Source organism: Dasypus novemcinctus, chromosome 2 (genome assembly GCF_030445035.2).
Source record: "Dasypus novemcinctus isolate mDasNov1 chromosome 2, mDasNov1.1.hap2, whole genome shotgun sequence".
NCBI lineage: Eukaryota > Metazoa > Chordata > Mammalia > Cingulata > Dasypodidae > Dasypus > Dasypus novemcinctus.
The window spans coordinates 111,987,777-112,011,839 of NC_080674.1; the positions used below are offsets into that span (position 1 = coordinate 111,987,777).

At 37.5% G+C, this 24,063-nt stretch overlaps 1 protein-coding gene across 5 annotated transcripts in view; it reads right to left on the bottom strand.

Moving 5' to 3' along the window:
• Nucleotides 1–24,063, bottom strand: part of EFNA5 (ephrin A5) — a 293,886-nt gene that overhangs the window by 38,867 nt on the left and 230,956 nt on the right. For all 5 annotated transcript variants that reach the window (XM_004484095.3, XM_071209285.1, XM_004484094.4 and 2 more), the window contains one exon: nt 11,032–11,324. In XM_004484095.3, the coding sequence (XP_004484152.1) occupies nt 11,032–11,324 (293 nt within the window). The remainder of the gene's footprint in view (nt 1–11,031; nt 11,325–24,063) is intronic.

Below are 24,063 nucleotides of genomic sequence, written 5' to 3' on the forward strand. Positions count from 1 at the left end.
AGACAGTTGATCACCAGGCTTTGCAATATCTCCATCAATGCCTGCACTGTGCTATTGAGTCTGTTAATGAAATTTAAACCTCTAAGAAATGACTCAGGATACTGAAGAGACAAATACTTTCAATAACCTTGCTTATCTTTAAATGTCTTCAACAAAATTGAAATGGGATAGTCAATGGCACATTTTATGATGTCATTATGCTTCGACCTCACATACCATTCAACAGTGCTGTACTTTGTTTTAAAAAACTCATACACCTCCTAGTATGTGAATATCGGGAATAGGGTGACACGAAACTTTCCAATACGTTTCACATTAGTCATTTTTAGAAGAGGTTTTGCCTTAAACTCCAGGATATAGGACGTATTTAAAGACTTGGCAATGGTGCTTGAAAGTGTCTCCTTTCAACTTCTTTTTAAATATTTATTATGTAGTAAGTGAATGAAGAGTATAGGCTTGGAGTCAAATTGCTTGGATTATAACCCTGGCTCCATTACTAAACATCTCATCTCAGACAAGTTACTTAGCCTCTCTGAGCCTCAGTTTCCTCATCTATGCAATGGCGATAATAACAATACTTGCCTTACAGATAAGGGTTCAAAGAGTTAAAATGTATATGGTGCTTGGTACAGTGCCTGACACATGGTGAGTTTAAATAAAATGCTAAATCATGATAATTATCCTTATCAGAACAAGTATTAGGGGAGCAGTTAGAGTCAAGCCATAAGTAAGCCTTTGGCAAAAAGCTGCTTTTATTACAAAAAATTTCTTTGAATTAAACTTCATTTAAATCGTTGTAGCACTCAAAACTCTCTGAACAGAACTGCCTCAAATATATATAGCAACAACTTTAAGCAACCTATTAAAAATAAGAAATTCGCCAATTCATATTTTTGGCTTCTATTTTACTCTCCTTGTTTAGATTTTTGTCCTTAAAAATTAGGCTGATATAGAACATGAAGTTCTGAATTCAAGGCTGAGGACTCGATGAAATTTTTAAAGCAAAACCTGACAAATTCACATTTTAGTCAGAATGTGTGGTAACTGACTACAGGAAAAAATTAACTTAAAAAAATTCTGTAAAAAATATTAGGCAAGGCAAATTTACATTAGAAATCTGCTATCAGAATTACCAAAAACTGGGCAGGTTTAAGTTAAAAAGAATATCCATTCATTTTGAATGATTCAGAGATATTATTTGCTTTTAAGGATTTGGGTACAGAAAAGGGGTACTAATTATAAACTAAAACTTATCTAACATTAATTTAGATCCAGCTAGTTGGAAATATTTACACATCTCTGAAAAAAGTCAAATGAAAAGAATACCATTCCATTTTCGAACAATTGTAGACAGGCTGGCTCTTCTCCAATTCATGATATTTTACAGTTTAGGCTTTTGGGGCTCAGAATAAATTAATATTTTGTAAAGCTTTAAATTTTAAAACCAAACCTGGATATATCATATATATTAAAGTTGTGTTCACAGTGTGGATTCTATAAAATCTGCCTAAAAATATCCAATGGAAAGAAGCCTGTTGCCAAACTCCACATATTTCCCCTATTAAACAGAGGTAAGCCATGTCCCTAGAAACTGTATTTCAAGCCCACAGGATACTCATGAACTAAAATAATGAATGATAATGCCTTGTTCTCTGCATTAATATTAAAGAAAAGAGAAAATAGAAACTTTATAGCCACTATCAGCTCTCTGGACCATAAATCTCAAGTTTTGAGAATTGCTTCCCAAAAGGGTAGGGAGTGGGGATGAGTTGTGAGAGAGAGAGCTTCTGAGCCTGGAGATATTTTTTAGCAAGCCAGCAAAGTACTGACACAAATTTCTACATATCTCTGACTGTGAAAAGTCTCATTTGTGGTGATTTATATTTCCTCATAAAGAACTCTGTAGATAATATAAGCCTGCTGTGAGGCTGTATGACAACTTTCAAACCAAGAGTTACACGACCATTCTGTTAAAATAGAGCACGAATAGATGAATGGGAAAATCTGTAGAAATAGCATTTCTTCTGATGAAAGGCCAAAATACTATTCTTCTAGCACGCACTATGTTCAGAGAGTCACCCTTAACTCTACATGCATGCCTCATGTATAATATTTTGGTTGTCTATACTAGACAGAATTATTTTTTTCTGAAGATTGGTTATGTGTTTGGTGTGTGCATGCTTGTGTTGTTTACAACAAATGACACTTAGACATCATCAAACTGAAGTTCGGTTGCCTTAATAAGTTACTAAGGAAACACAGAGAATAGCATGCTGACAATCTAAAGTCAATGAAGTATAAACACTGTTATTCCAAGTGTCACTGGCATGTTATTTCCATTTCTCCTGGCATCTGCTCTATGTAACACTGCACATCCACGCGATACGGCAGCTTATTAAACTGTTTTCAGTTAACTCTGAAACCAAATTAGTACATTACATGTTTATAAGACTGAGAATTACTGCTTCCCCATGAAATCATACAATTAATCAGGTGCATTAGTGCTCTAGAAGATGTGACCACTTTTGACATTTTGGGAATAAAAAGAACAATGCTTTGATTTGTTTCTGTTTCAGCATTTAGTCTCAGTGGAGTTAAAGGATGCAAAGGGTGACATAATTCCTTCTACCTCCTTAGGAGGTCAGAACTCTACATGCTTCCTCAGTCTTGTAAGAGCGTTTTTAATTCTTGAGAGGAATACAAATAAAAATTTTGTTTTGAACTTCTTATCTGAGCGTCACAGTCTTAGAAAAATTCAGATACAGGGAAGGGTACTGGCATCTTCTGTTTTCTTGTGGCTGACACAGCATGGATTTCCATCAGGTCCCCATTATTCATAGCTTTTGTAAGGCTCCCTTCACAAACTTTAAGAGTGCTCCCAACCTCAAAATCTATTAAGCAGTGAGGCTTGCTCCAGTTTCCTTTTTCACAGATCGGGCATTAATTTTTTTTTGTTGTTTAACAGAATCTCATATTTTAGTCCAGTTATTTAACAGGACATGAATTTCCTTTGAAAATTCTCCCCATTTGACCAAATGATATTGTCCCAAATTTTAAAAATAATGAGGTGCTTTTAAAAACCCTGTGTCCCTATCAACAGACCCTTCCCCCTTTGGTTTTACTCAAGACTATCTCAAATATGCTGCGGGAAGCAAGCACTGCTGCACACAGACATCGAGCATTCTTATTGAGAAGGTTAACCGGCATCTGGCAATAAACAACCATTGTCATAAGAGAAAATTAAAATTAACCCAGAAAAATACCCCAAAGTCCCTAAATATCCCTCTTTCATGTTCTTTATTTAACCTTCATTTAAGAATCCAAAAATCCATTCATGCTTTCCTAAAAGATGCCTAGGGACAACTTGAAACACACAATTCTCTAAACTCATTCTTTAAATAAAAAGTGCATTCTTGCAGATTCACTAAAGACTGTTGGAGAAAAGTAGTTCCATTCTATTTTCAAATTAAAACCAAGCTTTATTAGAAAAAAAACCTGTAAATAGTTTTAAATGACTAAGATATACTCTGCATCTATATTTGAAAAATTACTTTTGATGTTTGGTGCCATGTCCATATTCACTTCTTCCACTTTAGAAAATATTAAAATTTGTCAGTTTCCTAACACTGTCCTTTAAGACCCTTCTCTATTACTAATATAAATAAACTTTCATGAAATAACCATGTTTTGGATTCACATACTTAAAAATTACAGAAGGCGAACTAATATTTGACCACAGTTCTTCTGGAAATTTCAGTTACACATCCTCTGAATTTCAGCTGGCATTTATGCTACACCAAATAATGCTAAAATGAGACTCCAGTAATCAAAAAAATTTTTTTTCAATAATAAAAGCAAAATGCACATATGCATTGGAGCAACTATCGAGTTGTTAATTTTTAAGAAAGCACATTATACTTACAGGTCACCCTCCCTCCAAGAGTAAAAGAATATGAATAGTGAAAAAGATTACCTCCTGCTTTGATAATTGTGCAGCTTTGACACTTTTCTATTTCAATGAGAACGACTCATAAAAAGGTGGATGGGTGTAAACTGTCAGGACTAAAATAAATCTTAATGTAGATTCTAAAGCAAGTCACTGAAAACCAGACATCTTAGGGAATGACACTTCCTTTGGCATATGTAGTCCTAGCAAAATGTTCCTCTACTTACAGCGCACGGTCTTCAAATTTAATCTTTTGGCATTTCTCAATTTTTTTCATTAAACTATCAATTAGGATGCAAAGTTCTTTGGATCTAGATTATTGAAGATACCTTTCTGAGCAGCAGACAACTTTTACCTACATATGATCACAGAAACTAGAGATAACTGCTGCAGAGGTTGCAATAAAAGCTGGGGCCTCTAATTTTTCTCATTTTCTCAAACATTAACATGTCAGAAATAAAAAAAAAATTAATTACTTTTTGGTTCTGTTTATTTACTATTATGGTATTCATTCATTCAACAAATGTTTATTGCATACCTGTTAGGTATGACGCACTTTTCTAGATGTTGACTTCAACTATTTTCACTGAAAATACATAGTTTTTGATCAGCATTATGGTTGAGAGGATTCTCCATATTAGGAAAAAGTTGCCTGATTTTATAAACACTTCTATAAGAAAGTACACTTCAACTTCTGAACAACTCACCTGCAAATAAACTTTTGGAACACATCCAGTTGGCAAGTGAAGGACTTTCTTTAAGTTAGCATTCTCTGGTTTTACTGGATATCTGTTTAAAGGTTAGTCAATAACCATACTGTAAAATCAAATGATGCCTGAGCTTGAACTACATCATTTTAATAAGAACTCTCTTAGGAATTTAGGGTATTTGTCTTTTCAGTTTTAAAAATTGTGTCCTACATAATAAACCTGCTTCACAGCTTAAGACAAAACTGTAAACTTTTAATTAAAATATGTAAAGCAGCCACAAGCATTTAAGGAGCATATATTATGAGTTTAAGAATGATGCCCAATGGCAAACGGATGTGGCTCAACCTACTGGGCTCCCGTCTACCATATAGGAGGTCCAGGGTTCGATGCCAGGGCCTCCTGGTGAGGGCAAGCTGGCCCATGTGGTAAGTTGGCCCATGTGGAGTGCCAGCCCACGAGGGAATGCCGCTCTGTGCAGGAATGCTACCCTGCATGGCAATGCCACCCAGCATAGGAAAGCCACCCTGTGCAGGGGTGCCAGCCAATGTAGAGAGCTGGCACAGCAAGATGACTCAACAAGAGACACCGAGGAGAGAAAATAAGATGTAGCAGAAAACGGAGTTTAGGTGGCACAAGAGAATAATAGCTTCACTTCCACTCTGGAAGGTCCCAGGATTGGTTCCTGGAGCTGCCTAATGAGAACACAAATGCACAGCAAATGGATACAGAGAGCAGACAACGGGGGGAATGGGGGGGGAGGGAACAGGGGGAGGGGGGAGAGAAACAAATAAAATAAACTTTAAAAAACAACGATGCCCATTGTGACATAAACCACCCCCAATTTTTAGAACTCTGTATACCAAAAAAAAAAAAAAAGAACAGAAATCTCTTCAGCTCCCTGAAAGTTCTTTTCATTAATGAGATTTTAGGATTCTAGCTTCAAAGAAATAGGCTTTTTTGGGCTCCATACTTTTTTCTTCAAAGCAGTACGAAGGCATACATACTACTACAACATGTATTCAACTTTGCCTGCCAATAAGCCAAGGAAGGTGAATTCCTTAATAACCTACCAGAGACTCCAGGTTTCCATCTGGGTGCTGTGACTATAAACTACCTTTACTCTGAATATTGTCTTTTGAAGAAAACCAGCTATAAGTTAGATTTAATAAATGCTGGAAGAATCCTCTACCTTTTTAGTATTATTTTCAGAAAATATTTGTCTTTATTGTGGACCTCACATTAGGATTAACTCATTCCTGAATTAAGTCTGCAAGCCTGATTCAGCCTGGATGCTGAATATTCAATGAATTTAAGAAGAATTCCTTAGGAAATAGAATTTTGCTAGCCTCTGAAGTTATCTGGAGTAAAAGCATCAACAATCTGGGAAGATGAAGTTGAAATATCTTCTGGAGATGAAAGAGTATCCTTTGGAAAGTTGAAAATGGATAAATAAGTTCAAAATTTGTCTTTCTACTATCTGATTTGGGGTTTCTAGGAAGAACTAATAGAATAGCGCTCTCTACACAGTGAATGTCAAAGTGGGTGCTAATTGTTTCTAATCTTTTTTTAATACACACTAAACAGTGCTTCTTTTTAAACATATGAGATCTAGATCCAGATCAGCCACTTCTTGTGTGTGCAATCTTTTTTCAAGTTACCTAATATTTCCACGCCTCTGTTTCCTCATCTGTAAGCTGGGAAATAAGAACAGTAACAGCTTCATAGTGCTGCTTTGAGAATTAGTGGGACTTACAACAGTACATGGCACATAGTAAGTGCTAGGTAAGCACTAGTCACCCTTATTTACTGAACATATATATCCAAGCAAATTAACACAGGGCACAGAGCAGGAACTGCAGTGAACAAACCATAAATAAATGCCAGCGGTGATAAGTCCCTGAGGAAAAATAAAGCATAGTAAGGTATAGCGAATGACAGAGGATGACAGAATTGCCTCTCTAATAAAGACATTTTTGAGCACAAACCTGAAGAAAGTGAGAGTAAGGGGGTAAGGGTGCCTGGGCCAGTGAGAACTCCAGGCAAAGGGAAGATCAAGTACAAAGGTGTACTTGAGGCAGGGTGTACTGGACAAACATGAGGAAGGGCAAGGAGGGAGTGTGGTCAGAGCTGAGAGAGTAAGGCAGAGACTGATGCGAGGAAAGCCAGAGAAGCAGAGGGTGGGGGAAAAGGGGTACATCCCATGGATGACCTTGCGAGGGACTTTGGATTTTAAACTTGCAGAGACAGGAAATCACTGATGGGTGCTAACAGAGCAGTTACATGATCTGACTTAAGTTTTGGAAGAATAACTCTGGCAACAGTGGGGAAAAGAGATAGGAGGCTGCTGTCCTAGTCCTAGTTAAGGCCCCTGGTGATGGTGGCTTGGATAGGCTGGTAGGAGTACAACTTGTTCCAACAATTCTAATCCACTTCTGTATTCCACCTTTTCCCTAGACACTTCCCTTTAATAGGCAGTATTGAACACCTACTGAGTGTTCAACACCTAATAAGAAAGGCACTAGACTGGGCCACCTTACAGATGTTATCACATACCCCAGTGGTATACATCCTTAGGTAAAATATAATAACATTCCAAGAGCACCTTTGAAATTGTCTATTATAACCACATTATTTTACAATGTGGAGTTAGAAATCCAGAGAGGTTAAATAATTTACCCAGGATCATATCACTGGTTAGGTCAAGAGAAGGTCCTACGCAATGGATGTGACATGATGATGGGGGAGAGTGTTATTGTGGGGGGAGTGGTGGGGTGGGTGCAGTGGGGGCGAATGGGGACCTCATATTTTTTTAATGTAATATCTTTTAAAAAAATGAATAAATTGAGTAGAATTTGAAAAAAAAGAGAAGGTCCTAGGTCTCAGTTTTGAGACCAGGTATTTCTACTGAGTTATTTTATAACTTTATGGTGCCTTAAGATAGCTTATGGCGCCTTATTTTAAATTGTTTCCCTTCACTTCTGCTGATTTAAAAACAAAAAAAATTCTTTCAACATGTTATTACTATATGAGAACCATTTCTAAAACAAGTAATTTTTGAAGTTTCTAAAAATAGCACTTGCCTTTAGGACTTCTATACAAATGACTATCACCTTAACTTAATGCCTGGCAGTTCTGCAAATCCATTGCTGATAGAAATAATCACCAACTTCCCATCATTACTCTAATATGCCAATTTCTTACCAAAATGACAACAGCAGATTAAAAATAGTATTTGTCAGATTTAGGAATGGCCCTTGTCTGCCCTAGCAATAATCAGAGATTACAACAACTCAGTATAGTGCCTACTCTTAAGGAAAGGAGAACATACCATAGACAGAGTCTATTTTGGGGGGACAAATGAAGGAAGGATCTAGAACTATGAAGGATTTAAAAAAAATTAAATTGGAATGGGTTATCTCCTACTACTTCACTCCCTTAGTTTTTATGTAAATCAAAGCACTTAAGAAGGAAAGAAATCCAGTTGAGGATAAAGCAGAAATTGATAAAAATTCTCTGGCTTATGACCTCTCCAGAGTCTAAGTGATGAGGTGAATATACTGTTATCAAATACTCATGTTCGCTTATCCAAATCAGTGTTTGTATCTGAATTTCAGCATTCCAGGATCACCACTTAGCTTGTGCTTGCATACTAAAGCAGGATTGCTGAAAGGCTATAGCTTTCTCTTTCTTTGGTTAAGTTAGAAGAGATTTTAAGGCCTTGAGGAGCTGAAATGCGGCCCTGGCCTAGTAAACATTTTATCAAATTGACTGGTGGGCAGTCAAGCTTGCTCTTGAGATCGGCAAGAAGAGTTTCTTGTAATGTAGTTAAGTGTGAAAAGAGCCATTTCCCAATGGCTTGTTCATTCTACGCATACCGAGCAAGAGGAAAATTCAACTGAGGGCCAATTCTCCCCTAAGAATCCTTTACTTTAATTATGACCACCGTACATTAAATGTCTGCAAGGTATCCACATTAACTTTGCCGTTCCTGTTCTCAGCTGGGAAAGAAAGAAGAAACTCTTTCGCTACTAAAAAGATGGGGAAGGATGCTTTTGTGGTTCTAAACCCTGGCTAAAAATTTAATTTAACTGACTACGAGGCCAAGATATTTCTTGTAAATGAACATCTCTTTGACGCTAATTTTGTGCTATTTTACCTTTCATTAAAAAGAAGTAATTCAAGTTAAGCTCAGCTGAACGGTAAAAAGCTCTTGATATTTTGAAGCATTTTGGAACAATTACTTTGACGGGAACTCTTGACAGTTAAATGACTCTGTTAAATGAATGTTATAGAAGACACATAATGATTTTTAGTGAAATATTGAATTCAACCACAAATGAGGAAAAACCATAAGCACTATGGGTATACTTGAATAATAACATCTTGCTTATGAACCTCAAAGGATTCTATAATTTCTAATAATCATGGAATCCACTAGTTTGCTGGTGAGTATAATTCAATCCCCATCTTGGTGCTCTCCATTCACACTTGGTTTTTGCTTTTGTTTTCTAATCTGACAAGCCAATAGGAAAATTTCTAATCTGGCAATAATTTCCTGATATACTGGTATCATATTTTACAGTTAGCAATTAATGAGATGCTGTTCCATAACTGAAGTTTTCCTCTTTCCTTCCTTTATTTGCTGAACGGGATTCTTTCACAAAGTAAAAAATCACCAAAAGTCAAGAGCATGCTGCCTGGGAATGTGTGAACTCACTGTGTGCCAGTGTTTCCTGCATCTGTGGGACTCAATATTCCTTTCTTATTTTATAGATAGAATGTGAGATAGTATCAAGGCTTTAAAATGTTTTCTCATGACTAATGATGGAAATATGTACTGAAATAATAAAACTGTTACTGTTCAATTTTCTTTTTTTAAATTCAGTTCCAATGTAAGTGAGAGTACTCTTGTGATGGTAAAATCCAACTTATAAATTTCTCCTTTCTGGAGAAGAAGTGGAGCTAGAAATTCCTGTGGACTTAAAAATGTGTGGGTTAGGAGTGGGTGGGGAAACTTGGGTAGAAGAAATGAGTCAGAAAAACAGGAATAACAGGAATGTTCTTTATCTTGTTTGTCTGGAAAGCTAGGGCGAAAAGATGATGCTAAGCATACACGGTGGTGTTACTTGGCTCTAACCATACTACGTGCAGCTGCACTTCCTGATTCTTTCAAGCAGGTGAGATACAATTTCCCCCATGTTCCCACTCTTGTCAGCATTTATCTTCATTTGGCAATTATCTACACTAGAATGTCTATTTACAGGTCCACTCCCCCACGAAACTGTCACTCCTTGAGGACAGGGAGTATCTTTTCATCTGCCATCCCCCAACATTTATTAGCCAGGATAAGCTGCTCCATAAATGTACTTTTGAACATAAACTTTTAAGTCATTCATTTGACAGTGTAAACATGTGAGAAAGGCCAACTAGTTTAAATATGTGATACCATTTAGTAAAGGAAAGGCCAGGTATACACTGCTGCCTAAATTAGATATCATCTATAACCTGCCTCTCAAAGTGTGGTCCAGAAGTGGCATCAGCATCACCTGGGAGCTTTATAAATGCAGACTCTTGAGCCTAAAGTCAGATTGCCTGAATCTGAATCTGCATTAGAATAAGAGCCCCAGGTGACTCATGCACAGAAAAGTTTGAGAAGCATTTGCCTATAATTAATGACTATTAGGATGCCTAAAGAAGTGATGGTATACACGATGGAGAAGAAATAAGACCATGGCAATGTGATTAATCCAGTGGTCTGCTCAGAAAGTTTTAGAGCACTCTCTGGATGCAGTGACTTAATGTTCACAGGTGGGAAAATCACTCATACCAGTTCCCCTGGAACCCTTTCTAGATAGTTCATGCTTTTTCTTATTTAAAGACACAGCTGCTCTTAATAATTGTTTTTCTCCTTGGTGCAAAGAGAGTATTTATCGTCAGTATGCTGACATTTGCAGGAGTTTTGGCTTTCTCCACTGAAAATGTGGATGACTGAAAGGATATTGCTGACACCTGAATAAGAAATCCAATGACTCCCAGCTATGTAAATTTAATTATTTCCTTTAATTTTTTTCAGGAATCTTTTTTTCCCTGAGCTTTGGAGAAGTACTAACAATTTTCATTTAAAAGAAATACAAGTCAGCAGTGGTTCACTGAACAGGCTGACACGCAATTTCATAGGGTGAGAGGCACTGTGTCTTTAATCTAATTTGTGCTCTCAATTCCCAGTTAATGTATCTAGGGATCCTGATGTATGCATTTATAAGGAGACATCTATAATGCAGAGTCCAGCTCTCTGCGATTCTCTGAAATATGGGTAAAAAATTAGTCTGGGTTCCTGCAGCTGCCCTACAACATAATAAATCTCTATATACTCACAGATGTAGAAATATTCCCGGCCTGGCCTGAATTCAAATCCCAGAGAAAAGGGAGTGAAGAGCTGGAATTTTTCAGAGAACTTCAGCGGTCCATTTGGAGAGTGAGGCCGGTTACATTCCCATCTCTTGAACCCTTTGGAAGTGTGGTCACAGGCACTGTAGCCATCAAAGTTCACCATGTAGAGGATGTAGCGCTCAGTCTTATCTTCTGGGACGGAGTCCTCATAGTGAGGGCAGAAGACATCCAGGTAGTCATTGATACAGACATCGATGTGGTAATCACCTCTCTGGAATCTGTTGGCAGAAGAAGAAAAAGATAAAATTATTCTTAGAGGAAAGGCTTTCTGTTTTGAATTGGTGGTGGAAGCCTTTACAGATGCTGTGGCTAAAAGATTTATTATAGTAAGTTTTTACTGCACGCTAGTAGTTTGGGTCATGACTTGAACTGTTGCAGTTTCCAAATCTAAGCAACAAGCCATTTTAGAAAGGAATTCTATTACATTTGTTTCAAAATATCCTACAAATGGAGTGCTTCATTTTCCTTTTAAGTATCACATTTAATAATTAATCTTTGAAAATGAGGAACTCTATGGAGGTAAGGCTTTGCTGTAGTGTTTTTTTTTTCTCTTTCATTCTTAAAATTACATATAACAAAGCAAAGTTTTCATATTCCTGCTAAAATTATGTTTCGTTTAGTGTTTTTGAATAAATTGGTAAATTGAAGAATAAATGATTGAATTGTTTTTGTAAGAACTGAGACCATTCTCAGCTTCCTATGCAAATGATGAAAATTAGAATCATTAAATTGGTTGAATTACAATCATAAAATTTAAAAGTTGGAAAGAAAATTCCTGGAAAATTACTTCTATTTTAGAGAAAAATAAAAACATAAGGTACATAGATAAAGCAGTGAGTAACTGAGCCACACTTGGAATTCCAGGCTTCAAATCTTCATGCAGTGTTTTTCTTAATAGATTGGTTTATATCAGAAACTCATTTAGGTCCACCTTTCTTCTGATGCCTTATCTGTTCCCACATTAAGAAAACTGAAACCACCTAAATCAGACTTACTTCTCACATTTAAAAAAGTAATATAGGTCATATTCTAGGGCAGGACACGTAAGTAGTGAAAATAATAAGTCAGATGAGAATAAGCAAAGAAACCCCATAAAAATATGACCAATTCATCTATGAAATGAATTGACAAAGTTAATGCAAGCACACACATACAACACAGCACATACTGCATTGTCTGCTTCAAATCTTACCTTACAAAGGTTTTGCTTATTTTTTTAAACCTAACATGCATTTCCCCATCATTTGAAGAGTATTTCTCAGGATACAGTGATGTGTGAACTAGGAATTATTATAGACACAACTTTCTCAGCCTAAAATCAAGGTGGAAAAACCTACAAAATCCCTCTGTTTTTTAGCTAGTGAGGATAGTCTTCGCTGAGCCCTTAGAGGGTTCACCATAAATTATGGTACAGCTGAAACACACTGCCTATAAAGTCATATAATCTTCAATTTGGACAGTCTCTGAATGAACACATCCCAGTGATGGTGAGATTGTCTATTCCATTTTTGGATGTTTCTAAATGTTAGAAAGCTTCTTCTTATATTGAGCATAAATCTGCTTCTGGGTAATTTCTATCCAGTGATCCCAGTTCTGCTGCCTGGAATTATAAAGGAGGCATCTAATTCTTCTTCCACAAGGGAGTCCATAAAACATTTGGAGATGCCAGACATGTCTCCACATAGCCTCCTTGTACCTGGAAAACCCTGACCCTTTGACTTTTTCTGGTATAATTCCCAGGCTCCTATCATTCTAGTTTCTTGACCCTCCTCAAAACCTCCAGTTTGCCAGTGTTCTCCTTAAAATGCAGCGCCCAAACATTAAAAAAAAAAAAAAAAAAAAAAAGCCTGAGGGGCTGTGAGACTGTGTTCATGCCAGGGGAAGTACTGCAGTCTTCTCTCTAGACCTCAACACTCACTGACAAAGCTGAGATTCTCTTTTGAAAGACATTACAGGAAAAGTGGAAGTGCCACTCATTTGAATGAGTAGACCTAGATTTAAGGACTTGCTGCTAGTTGAGTGGAAGAGTCACAACCCTCTTGAGCCTCAGGTTTCTCATGCAAAACTTGGAATAAAACTAGGAACCTGCCTTGACCTCACATGCTTCTTCAAGCCTCAAATGAGGAAATGCATGAAAAGTATTATTAAAGCATATTAAATGGGCAAATAACAAAAGATTAATTTTAAAACAACAGTAGTGGGAACATATTACAGATATAAAAATACTCCCTACTTTTTACCTTTTAAAAAATCCTCAAAGAAGTAAATCATATAAAATTCCTTAATTCTGACCTCAAATATCAAAACATCCACAGAAACTTCATTTGCCCATGCTTTTGAAAAGCAGTATACTAATTTATACAGGGAAAATAAGGAAAGACTAATAGAATATTCATTTTTCAGTTAGAGGTTCTCAAAATACATAATGACTTTTTAAAAAACTAAAACAAAAAAAACCCTCAGAAATATTTATTTCTTTGCTTATCTATATAGTTTCAACAGTAGTGGAACCAGGTTTACTTCTTCTTCATTACTGGCAGGCAACAACTTGTCAAGATGCAAGGAAAACCTGTGTTGCTTTTAAAAGATTTCTGAACATCAAGGTAGCATCACTGCCAAAGTACAAAGAAAAGACACTGCAACATTCAGATAAAAGGGCGGGTTATGAATCAGCAGCACTCAGAGTAGCCTGACAGTTTTGGATGAGAGCCAGATAAGAACTGCAGTAGAAGGCAATGCTCAGATGCACTTTATATTATTATCATTATTATCAGAGATTTTAAAGATATTCAAAGGGGAAGGTTTTTTCTTTCCATAAGTATCATTCATTTTAGCTTCTACTATCAGTTGGCACAGCTTAAAAGTGAAAATACAAATTAAAACCACCACTGTCCAAATTCATTCTGTGTTTCCCTTTATTTCACAAATGAATGCATTTTTATCACTTCAAATTTATTTCCCACTTCCCAACTTTTATCCCTATTAAGACTGGAAAATTTTAATAAAGCAACTTTTGAGACTGAAGACCCAGTTTACATTGGGTTGACCAGTTATCCTTTTTGGTGACTAAGTGAATGACTGTGGAGTCCATTTTAAATCTGTGATTGGCCCACAGATGAGTATTTCTACTCTTCTATATACATGAGAAAGAAAAGATGATGAACCACAATAAAATCAACGCAGATTTCTGTTTTTCATCTTAAATTTTCATATATTAATTTTACTAAGGTAAATTTCAAATGGGCAATATAAATATACAAATGATGATAGACTATAACTCTTGAAAGGCATTTGTATAAGTTACTCAAGAAAAATCCAAAGAAAAATTTAGGTTCAGATATTCTAATACTATTCTCAACCATGTTCTCTATGTACAAAGTGACATTGACTCATTCCATTCTTTTTTGGCCTTACTAAAAAGAAGTAAATATGTGTGTGTGTATATATTTATATTGATAAGTATTTTTATCAATTGTTTATGTTACACTCATTATCTAAACTTAATCTCCATCACAAGTCACAGAGTAGACACCATTTAAAGATGAGGGAATTGGGATTAAGAAGTCAAGCAACATGCCCAATGTTTTATACAACTAGTAAAAGGTGGAGGCAAGACTCAAACCCAAAAAGTATGACCTCAGAATTGAAGCTCTAAATACTCAACTTCCTGAAAAATGAAATTGCCTAAGTCAAGTCCTTAAGTCTACTCTGTATGGCCCCTGCTAGTTGAGTGGAAGATGATGATTCTCATTCTTCTTTTTTAAAAGATTTATTTTTATTTATTTATCCCCCACCCTTTGTTGTTTTGTGGTCGCCGTCTGCTCTCTGTATCCATTTGCTGTGTGCCCTCTGTGTCTGCTTGTCTTCTCTTTAGAAGGCACTGGGAACAAAACCTGGGACCTCCTACATGGAAGAGATGTGCTCAATCACCTAAGCCACCTCAACTCCCTGGTTTGTTGTGTCTCTCACTGTCTTTTCTATTTGTGTCTCTTGTGCTGCATCAGCTTGCCTTCTCCAGGAGGCACTGGGAACCATACCCTGGACCTTCCATGTGGTAGGCGGAAGCCCAATCGCTTGAGCCACATCTGCTTCCCTGATTCTCATTCTTGATGGGGTTTCAATTCTTCATTCATTGATGTAGCAAACATTTGTGGTATCCACGATCTACTATGTGTGCTGCATATGTTGTCATATGCAATCCTTCAAATAGCCCTATGAGGTAGTTATAATTAGGAATATTTTGCCAGTGAGGAAACAGTTGCTCCAAGAGCTTAAGTGAAACTTTTAGCTTGTTTTTTCCTCAGCAAGTAAGTAGAAGAGTTGTAATTTGAACCCAAGTCTTATATGGTTTAGAAACCTGTTTTTTTCCTCCTAAGCACAATGGCTCCAAGTTTACCAGCTGTAGAAATTCTTCTCATCACATGGAGCCCTCTTAAGGATTTTGAGTGCTACCCAGTTACCTCACATACTTGCATCTCCTAGATACCTACATACTTCATCTCCTAGAAGATCAGTGTTGCAAGGAATCCCAGCCCCTCTCTTCATCACCAGGGATTGGTCCTAAACTCCTCAACTGAAAATTGAGGGGTGCATCAACTTGTAGAATAAGCCTCAGACCATAGGGGTGCATCAACTTGTAGAATAAGCCTCAGACCATAGGTTAGCTCCTGAATCACACACAACACTCCAGTCTTTCATAGACTAGCACTGTTATGCTCAGCAGCCATTCACATAAGGAGATATTTTTTTCCACAAAGGAAACAACTTTCATGAACTTTAGCACATAAGCAAAAGAACAAGTTTGCATGTAGGAAGAATAATTCTACATGCCAATTTTTAAAAATGTCATAGGCAGTAGCACTGCCACTACTTTAATAACATATCTGTACATTTCTTAGAAATTCCTCCTTTTTTATTCCTTATTCTGAATCCCATCCATTCTATCTGGTATTCTCTACCTCTCTGAGATCACCACTTATTTTGAACTGTAAGAATCTCTGGTTGTATACCAACAAGTCAGCAGTAATGATAATAAAATCCCTACTAAATTATCAGAGCGATTCACAATATAAAAATATGTACAGTTACCCTACTTAGAAAATTGAATGAGATTGAGCAAAACAATTACTGCATTGATTATGTTCTCACAGTGCAAATGTTTCAAGTGACAGGAAACACCTCTTAATGCATAGAAAGTTGGATCCTGTTCTCCAATGTGTTGTGTAGCTACTCAGGTCAATATTCCATGGGCCATATAATTATAACAGTAAATGTACTCTGTTAAGGCAAGAACAAATTTTACACGTTTATCAAAATTTGGCAGTAGACTGGTTGAGAATCAATGCCATATATATTAAGAAAGGGTCATTTTAGTCAATTAAGAAGAATAAAATTCAGCATGGGACCTGGTCCTTTATAATCAACTCAAATACCAAAAGTATAATTATGTACTTTGTGGTAGTCCTTTAAGACCCAGAGGCTGCCTGGAGGGTTGGATAGAAAACACATTTCAGGGGCTATTGATAGTTAAAGTAACAATTGAAGTTGGGGTGTGAGCCAGAAAGTATGCTGTATATCTGTATAGAAGGACATATGTGTGGTCTCTGTCGCTCAGTGTTTACCTGAAAAGAGCACAACACGAATCATAGCTTTGATTACAATTTAAAACCAATAGTAATACATCTCCCCTTTTTAGCCTTGAGAAAGTAAATGACTTGAGTTTCAGAATTCCAATAAGCTAAAGGCAAAGGAGGTCAGGTAATAGTTGAAAATTGTTTTTTTTGTTTAATTATCAACAGCGTGCCTCAACTTTCTACTTTGAGATAGGCACTGAAGCATTGCTTTATGACATTAGTTAACTGGAAAAATAGGACCTTGCTCCTTCTAACTAAAAAAATTATTTTCAAACTGGGGTCCTGAAAGAAGGGACGATCTTGTACTAGAGCACTCTAGGTCCTTTACCAACATCCAGTGGAACTTCTCAACTCACTGTGAACCTGTCCTTTGGTTTCTCTTTGCAAGGCAAAGTAAGCAGCACCGAACTTTTGTTCTCAGCGGATAGTTCTCATGTCATTGACCTTACTTCCTCCTCCACCACCATATGCTCTCATGTTGTGGATACTGACAGTTGAGAGGCCAAGTCTAAAGGACACAAAGGCAATGCCCTGGGTTTCAGGCCACAGAAGAGAAGCATCATAACCATCCTCTGAGTTCATCTTGAGCTACTTTTCCCTGCGGTATTCCTCCTCTCATTCCACCCTCATTTGCTAACACCAAGATGCATTTCATTTTAGTAGCTGGAAAGGGAAGGATATGGTGCATATTTAAAGCATTCTAAATTGGCCTTTAGCATATGTTGCTGGCACAGCAGAGAGTCTGCTTCCAGGGAAATATGTACTGAGGTATTTTATCAAGCAGCTCCTGGGTGAAGTTTCTGCACTCCATAAATACAGAAACAGCAGTACTGAAAGGAGACAGAGTGGTTATTAGAGGTTAGGAAGCTGTGAGACACTTTCATCCCCTTTGTGTAATGTTTTAAAGGATTCATTAATGAAAATGTTATTTCTCCTAACTGGATAGCTGATTATTAATTTTTAAGTATATTTTAATCTGTCAATGAAGTGATCGTTTTAATATTCCTAGTTGAACAGAACTACATTGTCACTTTTTTAATTACAAGGCAATGTAATGTATTACATCTTGAAAGTGAAATGTAATAGGAGATGATTTATGGTCAAAGATTAAACAAATTTATCAGCTTAGGGTTTCTCCCAAATTCTAAACTAAATCCAGAGTGAATATATCTTAGCCAGCACTCTTTCAATCCTATTATGATTTAAAGGTTAATTTCAGAATAAGATGCCTCTTTTTAACCAAAATAATTTACGTGTCCTCTAAGTGCCTAGTGGGCTCTGCAATAGACAAGGGGTTGTTTTAAAAATATGTTTTTGTGAGAATATGGGCAAGATGGTAGTCTCTGTTGCATAACACACTACTTCTTTTCGTCCTTCTGTTATTCCTTTCAGCACAGAATGAAAGCCTTATGGGGTTTTTTACCCTGAATCTGAAGATGTTCTTTTTTTTTTTTTTCCTGCAGAGGTTAAGGCACAGAATACAAACAGCAGATCAAACTTGGGGTATATAAATAATAATAGCGTCACTAGGGGCTGAACAAAGATTCATTTTGCTTATTTTAAACTATTTCTTCTCTTTCATGGGCTTAAACATATTTATCTTTAAAATGTATCAATACTTGGTGAATGTAGTCCAGAGACTTGGATCTTTGGTTTGTTCATGTGTCAGTTGAGCCCTGAATTTCAGCAGAGTTGCAGCACCTGCTCTCCAGTTCACTGGACTCACCCAGGACAACTGGGGCGAAGATGATGATGGACGGTGCCCATCCCAGGGAACGGACAGTGTCTGCAACTGCAGGTGGGATGGCTCCATCCATCTGCCCCATGGGATCTGGGACCCTCATATAAGCAGAGTGGGCATCACCATCCCCAAATCCTCAAGACTGGGGAATAAACAATGGACTAAAGTAGACATTATTATCTGACTATAGACGTTTGTTATTCTAGCAATGGATGAACTAGTCACTGATGTATAGGCGGTGGCCACCGGAGGTTCTGGGGGAGGGAAAGGGAGGAATGGGTGTGATATGGGGGCATTTTTGGGACACGAGATTTGTCCTGCATGACACTGCAGTGACGGATACGTGCCATTGTATATTTTGTCGTAATTTATAAAACTGCGGGGGATAAAGTGTAAACTATAACGTCAATTGTGGTCCATGGTTAGTAGTAATGCTTCAGTATAGGTGCATCAATTGTAACAGGTTTGCCACACTAGTGAGGGATGTTGTTGGTGTGTGGGGGGTGTGTGGAGGTAGTGGGGCATACGGGAATCCTTTGTATTTTTCGGGTAACATTTGTATAAGCTAAAACTTCTTTAAAAATTAAAAAAAAAAATTTTAGGCAGCCCAGTCCAGCTCTTCCAAGCTCTAAAACATACCAAGTAGTGAAGATTTGGCAGTTAAAAAAACCTCAATGATGTATTTCAGAGTTGTTTCCTACTTATTTCTTTATAGCTGAATTGCCTCATTTTACAATATATACATTCTCATCCAAAGGATAAGATCCTGAAAAAAAATTGGAACTCGGACTTAGTGCTCTCTTTATCCATTAATGCAAACTCCAACAGAGTTCATGCACATGCATGTCTTGGTAATTATAAATTCTGAAGCATGAGAGCCTTGCCTTGAATTCAATAACTGTTGGCCATGGTAATAAAACAATTTACTTTTAACAAGATATTTAGAATTCACCAGTAGTTTAGTGCACTAACTAATTTGTCACTTCTTTTTTAACCTTTTGTGAGCACTGGTGTTTTAAAAACAAGTGATTCAAAATCTTGGTTTTATTAAAAAAAAATCTTGGTTTTAAAAATGTCATAATTGATACTGATTACCCCTATCAAATAGGTGGATAAAAATGTCAAGTAGCTTTAGCTTGTTGCTTTTCTAGTACAAGTCGTGTCAGTCAGAATGACTTTAAAAATGGTATCTCCTAGGAGTAGCACCTGTTTCAAATACAGAGCCCACACAATTATCTCTCCTTCAGTGTCTTAACTCATTTGGAGTTTGTTTTATTAGTTTGACAGAGGAGCTCCAAAGGAAACAAAGCATTAAATTGGCAGAGCCTAAACAAGACTTTCCTTCAGGAAGAGACTGGGAGTTCTGGGTGACAGTCTAATTGCTTCTAAGCCCCCAAAGAGGCCTCGGGCACAGACTAAGAATGTGTCAACATCAACAGGCCAAGTCAGCTAAAGAATTAACCAGGCAGAGTCCTAGAGACCCAACACCTCATAGATCATTTCTAATGGTTTTCAAATGGGAATTTAAAAAAATAAAGAATTAACGCCTGGCAATCAGTATAAGTCTTAACAACAGCCACAACCACAACGCACAACAGGTTCCTTCTCCAATCCTGCTGGCCAGCAGCTTCCTGACAAAGCTGCGCTTCAGGCTCTAGAAGTTATCCTGAGTTTTACACTGCGCAAACAAAGCACATGGAGCAGAGCGCCTGCCACGTACACACAGAATCAGTAAGAACAGATGCAGGAAATCGTTTAACAGGGTATCCAGCCACTGTCCTAGGAGAATGGGAATAAACAAACTGATTCTGTTCAGGGAATGCTGGAGTCAATCAAACAAATAAGATACCTGCCAAACTGCTTACTTACCGATAGCTTTTTTGTATCCTATTAGGATGGAGTAACCTAGTGGAATTTCAGGCTGTTCCTTATTTCAAAATTAATAATAACCAAAGAGCTGTAATAAATCTCCTTTGCACTAACCAACTCAAGGCAGGATTTTTGAAAAATAATAAATTAATAGTTCTTAAGTACCTGTTGTACAAACAGTGAAATCAATATTTGTTTTATGGAAAACGGATTTGGCCCAGTGGTTAGGGCGTCCATCTACCACATGGGAGGTCTGCGGTTCAAACCCTGGGCCTCCTTGACCCATGTGGAGCTGGCCCATGCACAGCGCTGATGCGTGCAAGGAGTGCCCTGCCAGGCAGGGGTGTCCCCTGCGTAGGGGAGCCATATGCGCAAGGAGTGCGCCCTGTAAGGAGAGCCGCCCAGTGCGAAGGAAAGTGCAGGAGCCACCCACACGGAGAGCTGACACAACAAGATGACGCAACAAAAAGAGAAACAGATTCCCGTGCCACTGACAACAACAGAAGCAGACAAAGAAACAAGACGCAGCAAATAGACACAGAGAACAGACAACCGGGGTGGGGGTGGGGGAGAGAAATAAATAAATAAATAAATAAAAATCTTTAAAAAAATATTTGTTTTAACTGATAACTTACTGGGATCATTACCATCTAAATCTGAGATTTGGTCCTGGCTTATCAGGAATTGGAATATCTGAGGCCAATGTGGCAAATATTAATAATTAATTCCTTTAGACAAACCAGAACAACAAATCAGGAAAGAAACCGCTGACCAAGACAGGTTTTATGACTTTCCTTTAGGTTTGATCTTCCTAAGACAAGGTAAAGTGTGTATTTGCTAATGCTAGGGCATCGCCATCAATGTCGTCGTCATCGTCATCATCATCATCATCATCATCATGAAATTACCTATCATCATCATCATCATCATCATGAAATTACCTACAAAGCATTAGGATATGGAGCAGAAATTGATGCTATTTTTATGTAAAATTGACATGTGAGAAGTACTTTGATTTTGTTGGTTAGAACTCTGTGAGCAGCTGGAATATAAATCTGGGACCAGGAATGAAGCTAAGATATGAGAAAAAAAAGTTGGAGTCATCAGAAAGTATGTGGTGATTGAGGTCATAAGAAGTATTGATTGCATCCCAGGTGCATGTACAGATTTAGAAAAAATCTGTTACTGTGCTGAAAATACATCAAGGTAATTATTATTATAATATTTTAAAATGGAGACCTTGAGCTCCTTGAAGACAGCACTGACATTTCCTTGCCTCTGTAACCCTAAACTTAGCTCAGTATTGGCACATTGTAGTGATTTAATACATGCTCAATGAAGGAAAACTGTACCTGAAAGATAGTATTATAAAAACAATGCTTGAAAAGAAAACTGTGTTCATGTACCCAATATCTCTGGTGTTTTGGGTCTCAGTATCAAATTTTGAAAGAGCTAACTAATATTATAAACAAAGGTCAAGATCAGGAAAAAATAACGGCAGACTGCAAAAAGGAAAATGATAATCAGGACTATTGTTCAAGCAATGATAGAAAATTATGCTTAGATGAGTAGACAACTTAAGCACCTAAGGCAGAATGAAAGTTTCTCTCTTGTCATTAAGTCCTCTATTCAATTACCATTTATCGGGGTAATTAAACACTGGAAAGTGATGCCAGGCTAATTGTTAGATTATGATAATTACATGTCTTTGCAATGCTACAGCTGATCAAAATAAGATGTGGTCCCGTGCACTTAGCTAAAACTGCTCTGTAATCGTCAGACTTTCCTAGAAGGCTTGGCTATTTATTACTAATTCATTACAAATCAGGCAGAGAAGTTTATTATTTGTAATGCTTCCCCCTGTCCCCCACCAAGTCCTGGAATACTCCTCCCAAAAGGTTAAGCACAAACTGCTGCCTTCATTGGCCCATTTCCATCCCAATTACACAGCCAAGCAGCATTAGGTGCCTCTATTTAAGAGAGTTCATCAGACTGCTTCACAAAATCCTGAAACTGCCTATCACATTGGCAGGAACATCCCAGACTCCCTTTCAGCCTCTGCCAACCACCGTTCTGTTCTGAGCTGTGTCCCAGCAACCACGAGTTGGCAATCCAGAGGTCTTCTGGTTCTGAGGCTCTTTTCTACTCAGGTCAGTCCCAGACCAGGCTGGGATATCCCCAGGAGTTTGCTCTAGTTAGCAGGAGTCAAGGTGGTTATAGAGTGTGTCCCTCCCACCAGGACATCCAGTCTTTGTTCTTCAGGTCATGGTCAGGAGAGGAAACCAACTTTCTCAGGAACCAGCCAGAATTCCCTCAAACCTACCCGACAATGACTCAAGTCTTTGAAGAGAAAGACCAGAACCAATTCATTGTCCTGGGGCTTTACAAGACCAGAGTTCCTGATTTTCTAAGGGTTAGAAATCCCACCTTCCTTCCCTCTCCTACAGGGGTTCTTAACCTTTTTTGTTCCACGGACCCCTTTGCCAGTCAGATAAGAACCAATGACCCCTTACAAAGTACACACTATACTGTGTATTATTTAATAAATATATCACATCCGCATCAACAAGTCCCCACAAGAATAATGTTTTTTTTAAAAATTTAAATTCAAGCTCATGGACCTCTTGTTAAGAATCCTTGCTTATCAGATACTCCACGTCACTGTTGGAAGCTAAAAGGCAAACGGGTATTTGATATTCTTCATTTGGCTTCATGTAGGACTTTTCAAGCTCTCCCCTGCAACTATGATCAGAACATGACAACACTGGCAATTGCTGGATGTAAAAGTAGGCAGTATCAGGCTAAGTGTTTAGTAACTATAGAGTTCATGACAGCGGATGGTTTTCTATTGCAGGACTTTTCTTGCTCTCCTATTACTTGAGCAGTTTAAAATTTTATTAATGGCAGAGCCGGGGTATGGGTGGTATTGAATTACATTACTACCAGTGATTTCAGAGATATAAAGAATCAATGAGAAACAATAAACTAAAAATAGCCAGGAAGGAAGAGAATAAGGAGAAAAGGAAGACAGCAGAGTTTAGAGCCTTCTGGCACCTCCCACAATGCTTTGCACGTGGAAGATACACAATATCCATTTGCTGTTCTGAGCAAATGGCTGGTCTGAGGAGAGAAGGCACGTTATTTTCCTAAGTAAGGAGAGTTTCACCTCTGAAATTAACTCAAGGCACTATGAAAACGACTGTATTATCACCCGGCAACTGTGTTATCTCACTGTTTCAGCAAGGCTTTTGCCCAGAGATGGAATGAAGGGTGTTACAGAAGAGTCACATACTCCCTTTTACCCTCCCTTGACCCTTGAAATCAAAATAGAATATGCCACCACCCTTCAAAAAATCATATTCAGTGCATTCTGTGGACAAAACAAATCATGAAGTACCTTTGTTAACACCAGAAATAGGAAACTGTCATTTTATGCAGGCATTTACTGGTGGCCTGTGGCTTAAAACTGGGAAGCTCGGGAACCAAGGTACTTTGCTTCATCACATAAAAATGGTTTTGCACCACTTAGTATTATTATTTCCTCCCCACACTCATTAAAAGGATATTCATTCATATGGCTGGATCCTCTATTTACTTTTATAGCCTGGACCACAAGAAAGATATATGCAAGAATAATGCAATCATAAAAAATAAGAAACTAATTGCTCTGACCCAAGGAAACACAAGAGGGAGAAAGGAATAAACAATTCACTA